The following is an 8,410-nucleotide window of genomic DNA, read 5'->3' on the forward strand; positions in this document are numbered from 1 at the left end:
TTCTAGCTCCACTATGTTTCACAGATATGCAAGATTAAACAATTGTTCTGTTAGTTCTAAGCTTATTATAGCCATAGGATAATAGGTGTGAAACATCAATGCAGTCATAGCTTAACACTCGTCCTTTTCATTCAATCACTTGTAAATGTTCATAAACGCTGATCTCTTTCTAATTAATATTCTCTCTTAGATCTCAATGTCCACACAAAATTCTTAAGGGCTCATGATTTGTGTGATCACACTTAATAATACACAGTAATAACTAACATGCATGCACAGAGGTGTATTTTTTCTTTTTTTAAGCAATGTGCAACGAATTAAGCAGTCATTGTTAGATGGATTGAATGTATAAGTACTTACGTGTAGAATTAGTTAATAAAGCATTCAGAAAATTTACGAGAGTTGCTTATGCAGATACCTATATTAGCAGAGAATTTAAAAATTGTTCCAATTTCCCATCATTCACTCTGATCATGGATCACAAAGTGTGGTGTGAAACAAGCATCCAAATTTTATCACATTTTTTCTGAATTTTATATTTTAATAAATGTTATATGTTGTAGTCCACTCACTAAAGAACACAAAAACCTTAGTAACTTACTAATACCGACATATCAACATCATCAAGAAGACTTGAAGAATGACTACCTTTGCAAGACACAGAAAATTACCGTGATCAAGTAATTTAAGAGTGCCACATCATAGGTGAACGGTATATTCTACTCATCTTGAATAACTTTCCTCCCTCGCAAGTACTTTGAAATAAAGAATCTAAACATACAGTCAAAATACAATATGCTAGTACTTGGAACAATATTTGCCTTGCACTTAACTCTTGCACGTGAAATTCTCCACTTTTCAAGGTTGTACATACAGAATACAAATGGACAGGATAAGGTTTAGAAAATTTTACCCCCAGCTAACTGATACAATCAGACAAATACATCCTCAGCATTGTCAAATGAAAATTCCTCATTTTTTGATGCATTTTTATCCTCGGAAAGCAGTGCTTTAAGATCAAAGATTGTTTCTCCTTTCTGTTGATGAGCCTGCAAATATTATGAGCTATCAGTTTTAAGTAGCACCGCAATTCCATGATGGAGGGTTTTTCTGGCCAGAAATATTCATCATGGCTCACCACAGCTAATCCATTACAAACAATACTACATCTTGTAAGCTCTAAGTACATGGAATTGCAAAGCAATTTACAGAAATATAACATCTTATAAACCAATCGGTAAATCTATCAACAGTTCCAGGAAAAGCTTCAATGAATGAAAACATCTCTATTGGTATTATATAGTTGGTGAAAGGAATAATGTGGTCAGGAAATTCATAGAAATGACTAATTTTTGTAATGTTTGGTGAACTTGGTTTAGGTTGGGTATGTTTAATAGTGGCTTCTCTCTCTAGAGAATGCCACCAATTTGCAAACTGTTATTTTGAAAACAAATGGTAAAATCACAACCCATTTGATGAAAAACAGGCCACAACCTTCTCTTAACAGTATATGCATTGTACAAACTTTCTCTCTGTGCTATTTGTCTCTTTGATGAAAGGTTACTTGAGATTAGCCGGGCATCATCTGAATTTCAAGATTTCAGGAGTGAAATCAGCTAGTTATGGTCCCTTTTCTAACATGACACCAACTAGAAACTTCTAAACAAAAATAAATCTTTTGAATTCAAGAAAATCTTGAAGAAGGAAAAAAAGAAACAGCATCAATCCTAACTTGGAGAGATATTTGTACAATTGTAATAGAATAAATCACTGGAATATATGACGAATCAAAGCTTGTTAGAGAATAATAATTATAACTTGACATAGAGTACATCAATGGAATATATGATGAAACAAAGCTTGTTAGAGAATGATAATTGTAATTTGACAAAGAAAGGCCTAGATGAAACAACACTATAATGATTCGAAAAGCCTCTACTATCCTTAGTCTAGGCTATTTGGAAATGTCAGACTGATGCAGGAACTGGAGTGAGTCAGTTAAAAGCAGCACAGACCAGAGTTACACAGCAAAAGCAGGAAAACAATTCAAATAAAACAAAAATAACAGATTCAATTAAACCGTCAGATTTCGAGTCGAGAATTAATGAGATTCAGCCAAAGCACAAAGCAATCTTAGTCCTAAATACAGCCACACAGGCTGTGATAGCCAATCACAGTGAATCCAAAAACAAAAACAATACTGGAAAGCAAATCCCAACAACTTAGGTTCACAATGGTCAAAGACTTCTGCTGATATCACAAGCACTCTGCCTTTGAGCTTGGTCACTCAGACCTACACATCTGCTTATCAATCTGCAACCAATCCACTCTTCTGCTGAACAATATGCAGCCAATCAAAAAGATCTCTATTGCAGGCACAGGAAGGCTGTAATAAGCTGGACCAAATTTTTGCAGTTTTCAGGGAGTTTTGTAGCCAGGGATTTTGTCAGTTTGCATGCTGCTGGTATGGTTATGTTTTTGCAATTTGTTTGATAGAATATGGTATATACTCATCATAAAAGTTCTCCACAGTGTTTACATTTATCAATGACTTCATTCATACACAATGTAATGCAAAAATTATACAACAGATAATTTTTCTGTGATTCTTTGCATTGCTGATGCAAAATGTTCAACTCAGAAACAACATATCAGAATGCAACAAATAAAGATTTAATATTCATAAATGTTATTGCTGACCTGGGGTGATAAAAAAACCCAAACATATATTTTATTTTATTTCCTCAAGACCAAAATCCCCATGGTACGTCACCCTTAAGCTTGTATAGAAGCTGAAGGAAGAGTTGCAATTCCTTCCTTGGAGGTGGCAACTAGTTCTAAGGCAGTGACTTATCCCTTTCATCCAAAGTTGAAGCAAATTTGACCTGAGTTGGATTTCCTTGGATGCCACGTCACATTTGAGGGTTCACACTTGTAGTGCAGCACTCTTGGAGAGTAGCGGCTACCAAAAAGTGATAACAATAAGCTTATGCCCCGATTTTATGCCCCCTTAATGATTCGACTCATTTTCTTTGGGGTTAATAAATCTGTACAACTATTTTATGGAGTTGGATGTGGAAAGACTGATATCTTGAAACTGGCAAAATTAAACACTCGAATGTCCATTTAAGCACAACTGTGAATCTTGTGTGAAGCCAAATAGATTTGATTAGGAAGAAATCTTTCATCTCCAAAATTAAATATCTCTAGGGTTTGTATTTGAACTCACAGTCCAAACTTGAAATGAAATAAATAAATTCCAAGATGTGCAAATGAGCCTTGATCCCTGTTTTATAACTTTCTGGGGAACTTTCAAGAAGTTTTTAATTTTAAATTCACCTTTTAATAAAATAATCACCTATAGGCAAGTCCTTAGAGATAGATTCTGCACAATCTTGCAATATATCTGCAACTTTTATTGGAACCTCATCCTCCTTGGGCTCTTTTAGCGAAACACAATATAACATACCTCAGTCTTTTGAATTTCCTTAAAAAGTTGCTTACAAATAGTAACAACTCCACTTTTGGACCCTTCTACTTCTTTCATAGTTAGTAGTTCATACCTTTTGTCATCTTTAGTTAGTGTAACTATAATGTTCCTCCCATCATGAATCGCATTCCTATCATATTGCCAAGGCTTTTCTAAAATAATACGAAATGCATCCATTGGAATAACATCACATCATACCTCATCATAGTACTATACCAATATTAAAATTACTTTCATTGAGCAGACACCATGACTTGATGGCCCTTTTGCAGCCATCAAACCTTGTAGGGGTTGGAATGTGCTACTGTTTTCAATGCCATTTTCTCCATCATCTCTATAGAAACCAAGTTCTTACTGTTACCATTGTCTATAAGTAGATCGCAAACTTTACCCCTTGACTTACATTTAGTTTTGAATACGCTCCTTCTCTGCCATGGTTCATCTCCTCACTTCTCTGATTTCAAAAGTACTCCCTTTAGCATTAGATTTTCTCCATTCTTTGGTTCTATGGATGTAGTCATATCAATTTTTATTTCTTTGGCTTGAGCTACAAAAGCTCTTTTGTCACTCATATTTTTCTTCGTAGGTTTTGGACATTCATATGCCCGATGCCCACATGCTCCATAGTTCCAGTAGGTGCCACTAAATCCTCAACCACATCCTTGTGATCCAAATTTTCTTCCTCTTGAATACCGGAAGCCTCTGCTTTGTTAATTTTTCACACCTTTATCCTCTTTGTTGGAGCGTTGTCCATGTCCATTTGATTGGCTTACTCCCACCATGACTTTGTTGTCGCTTTCTGACCAAATTATATTCAGCATTTAATACATACAAGCATGCCTCCTCACCAATCTAATACTAGGCTTACTACTTTCATCTTATATCGTTAGCTCAGCAGATTAATATATCTTGAAACATCTTCATCAATATCTTTAGAATAACCAGCTTGGATTGTTGATTTGAAGAATTTTTCTATGTATTCTTTCATGCCGAATTCCTTCTGATAGACATTTTGCAAGTTTTTAAATAATATAATAGAATAGTTAGAAGGCAAATATTTATGTTTCAACTTACTTCCGTAATCTGATTCTTTCTTTTCCCTCACAAACCCTTTCTTGTTGTACATGGTCCTACCATAATGATGCATGACTTTTCAGTTTAGTACAGACAAACTTAACACTTGTGGGGTCTTCAATTTGCTCCAAATCGAAGTACTCCTCCATGTTTGATATCTAGTTGATTAGCTCTTCCGAATTTAGACTACCAACATAATTGTGTAAAATTATTCTAGGCTTGCTTCCTATTTTAGCAAAAGCTATCATAACCCTTTCTTCAAGTTCTCCCCTTTCCTCTCATTCTTCTTCCTCTTCATTTTCTTCTAGATCACTCACTTCTGCCTCCACTTTTTTTGTTGGGCATTTTCCATGGATTCCATTCAAGCTTTTGATGGCTTCCAATAATTCTAGTTTCTAATATTTCTAGGGCCTCTTCCACACCAAACAGGTACATCTCTTTCTTTGTTTCTATGGGCCATTCTTCAACTCCTAGACACCTTAGTAGGCTCTGATACCACTTGGTGCAGGAAATGGAGTGGGTCAATTTATATATCAACAGAGTCTAAGCAGCAAAGGCCAGAGTTACAAGGTAGAAGCTTGAAAACAATTCAAATAAAAAAAATGGACACAAAGTAAACTTTTTAAAACCTTCAAATTTCAAGTACAGAGACAATGACGTTCAGCCTTGCATAAGGCAGACTTAGTCCTAAATACAGCTACACAGGCTGTAACAGCCAATCACAATGAGCTCCAAAAACAAACAGAAAATTGGAAAGCGAATCCCAACAACTGGGGCTCACAATGCTCAGAGACTTCTGCTCATATCACAAATACTCTGTCTCAGAACTGTCGCTCCAACCTACACTTCTGCTGATCAACATGCAGCCAATTTAAAAAATCCCCGTTGCAGACAGAAGAGGGCAGTCCTTCAATTGCAGGTAGAAGAAGTTGTCCCCAAATGTTATACGGTTACCTTTTTTTATAGGCCCTGTTTCTACTACTTGGAAACTTCCTGAACTCCTGAGGATAAAATAAAATCTGATCTTCTTCCTGAACTCTTGATATCAGACATTAAATGAGAAAGTTTATTGCATTACCTATCCAATTAGAAAACTCCAACTTAGAATTTACTGTTCCATGTCAGACACCTACAGACAACACAGGAAAAAACCAGAAATAGTTTTCTTTCTCTTTTTTGCCCTTTTTAATGTGAATTGCCTTTGGACCTCAAGGTGCTCCAGCATTATAGACAATCAGCTGTAAACAGTTGACCAATTACGTTCTAAAATGGTGTCTCCTTCCCTTCTCAAGAAATCATTTTACTTTAAATGTTGAAAACATAAAAACAATGTGAGAGATACTTGTAATAGAAGATAGGATTAGTTAGCATTGCTACAAAGTCAACAGTTTCCAGATGTCTTAAAAACAGAATGAAGATAATATGGGAAAAACAATGACAATAGATATTTGGAGAAAACAATGGCCACAACAAGAGTGATAAAGAGTAAACATTACAAAGAAAAAAAGACTGGACAAACTGCAAAGAACTCAAAAATCGATGTTTCAAAGCAACATTTGTGGTCCTTCATCAAGATGATTAATAAGAAAATAGAGAAGATCAATAATCAGTTGAATATCAGAGGCATTCAATTTTTTAACACATACTAATTAATTAAATCCATCGTGAGATTTAAGAAAAATTATTACTCTCCGTCTGAAACAAATGAATGGTAAATTTCCATGTTCATTGGAAAACCTATTATTCATTTGTTCAAACTCTCATGATGAATTTAATTAATGATTCTTTCTTAAAAATTAATACCTTTACCATTCTTTTACCATTGTATATGGCCCTTTATTACCAGTGATTGTTGATACTGGTGATCCCTACAACACATTGTAATCTAGGTTAACTGTGTAAGGAGACCTGATTTGTTTAATCCCGATGATGGACCATAAAAGATAGTTTTAAAGGTCAATTTTCCAGCCCTTGTTCGTAGTTTATCTGGAAGTCTTGTTTCCTAAATACTATAGACTGCAGAAGCCTCAAGTCTCTTAACATTATAAAGATTTGAAAGCTTCTCATCGTTAATCTGAGCTATTTGAAAAAGATCTACACCAGTAGTTTTAGATTAGGCCCAAAATCACTTATCAACATTTCAAGGAAACTGTAAAAGTTTACAATCAATAGAAGACTACAAAATGATCTACACAAGCTTAATATCCTGTCTTGAAATAGTTATGAGACGCCTGAGAAATTATCCTATGATGGAGACACTGGAAGTATCACTAAATTAACCAACCCTTATCTCTAGCAATATGCCCCTAAATTGTGAATAAATAAGATCACCTAATGTAATAACTGCACCTTGACAAAGAAAAAATTTACAGTCCACTTTTATTGGGATGAAACCATAAGATGTTTTAAGTACCAGAACCGAATAAATTCGTTGTACACCATATGGAAAAGTTTACTACTCCAATGATACTTACATAACTTGTAGGTCCAATGTCCATGACTTCTTTGAGGACATCTCTCGTAATGTTTCCCTTCATCTGGAACCACAACACGCAGCTTAAATTGTCAAACTTATGGATTTGCAACAGAAAAAAGGGGAAACAGAGTATAACAAGAAAATTCCTTTTTTAATTCTTCTCTTCAGAATCTCTGGCTTATGAAGAACTAGAAGTGTAAAACTCAGAAAATATACGTCCAATCCAATTTTTCAATGCTAAGTCTCATATTATTCTAACAAGGTCATTAAACATGATTAGAAACAGCATTGGATATTCTGCAGATTACATCTCACCCAATTTTGAAATTGCTGTTTCTTCAATAATAACCTACATTTCTCTAATTGGGAGATTGATTATGACTTGAAACAATAATGAGTACTCTTATTTTAAAAAAACCGTAAAATTCCGTAGATCCTACTTCTGAAGCCTAGAACAGGGGTATTCTGTGCAGTTCAATTACATACAATCCAATTTTTCACCTTTGAACCCTATATTTCTATGCAATTCTATTGCAGAATGAAAAGGCATTTCCTGCAGAACCTACCTCTGAAGTATTGTATTCCTTTTCAAATTCAGTCAAGGTGGCTCTCGCAACCATGGCTTCAAACTCTTTTCCAACATTAGAAAGATCAGAAGACTTGGAATGACTACTGCAGCTTCCTCCACTGCTACTGCTACTGCTACTGCCACTGCCACTGCCGCTGCCACCACAGCAACTCCCCCCATTGCTTGCAGAATTTGCTACAATTAATCTTAGGCTTGGTTTGTTTTGTGGGTTCTTTCTCCTGGAAATGTTAGTACATTTAGGTGGAGCTGGAACTTGTGTTATACTATTATGTGAAGATAAAAATGCAATTGAAATACTGCAGGAGGAAGCCATCGCCATTCTCTGGATCAGGCGGAAGCACAAAACAAACAAAAATGGAAGGGCGTCTCCAAGATATAATTTTCAATTAGATTGAGTCCTCTCAGGCCTTTTCTTCTATTGGATATGGTGGGATTTTCTGGGGTCGAATCGGGTATCCACCTAATCTAAAAGTTCAGCGATTTGATTTTCACGATGAATAGTTCACTTATATGTTATAAATTTCAGGTAACATTTAGGATTTTTTTTTTTTTTTTTCTTTAATTAATCGTGCACATGATACACTAATATAATCTGTACTTTTTAATGTAAAACAAGGACGTAAAGCGTCAAGTTCCTGCCAATAGTGTTACATATGTATTTAGAGTTAGGAATAGTGTTAGGATATGTATTCAGAGTTAAGATTAGGTGAGATTAGTAGTTTGATATTGCTTTGTAAATTGATATATTTTGATATTAAACTAAAATAATAGTGAATTAGTA

The 8,410-nt window shown here is 34.9% G+C and overlaps 1 protein-coding gene across 1 annotated transcript; it reads right to left on the minus strand.

Moving 5' to 3' along the window:
- Nucleotides 1–488: 488 nt before the first annotated feature.
- Nucleotides 489–8,101, minus strand: LOC131078002 (uncharacterized). Its single transcript, XM_058015621.2, has 3 exons — nt 7,607–8,101; nt 7,039–7,101; nt 489–1,049 (listed from the first exon to the last, which is right to left on the minus strand). Exons 1-3 carry the CDS (start codon nt 7,946–7,948, stop codon nt 933–935), a joined length of 522 nt encoding a protein of 173 aa, XP_057871604.2. The 5' UTR covers nt 7,949–8,101; the 3' UTR covers nt 489–932.
- Nucleotides 8,102–8,410: the final 309 nt, after the last annotated feature.

Source organism: Cryptomeria japonica, chromosome 5, assembly GCF_030272615.1.
Source record: "Cryptomeria japonica chromosome 5, Sugi_1.0, whole genome shotgun sequence".
Taxonomy (NCBI): Eukaryota; Viridiplantae; Streptophyta; class Pinopsida; order Cupressales; family Cupressaceae; genus Cryptomeria; species Cryptomeria japonica.

What these genes read in the sequence shown, in the direction of transcription:
- LOC131078002 (XM_058015621.2), bottom strand. Translation starts at nt 7,948, where the DNA reads ATGGCGATGGCTTCCTCCTGCAGTATTTCAATTGCATTTTTATCTTCA. An exon ending in AGGAATACAATACTTCAGAG is followed by an intron (nt 7,102 to 7,606) that starts GTAGGTTCTGCA and finishes TTGTGGTTCCAG; the next exon opens with ATGAAGGGAAACATTACGAG. An exon ending in ACATTGGACCTACAAGTTAT is followed by an intron (nt 1,050 to 7,038) that starts GTAAGTATCATT and finishes TAATATTTGCAG; the next exon opens with GCTCATCAACAGAAAGGAGA.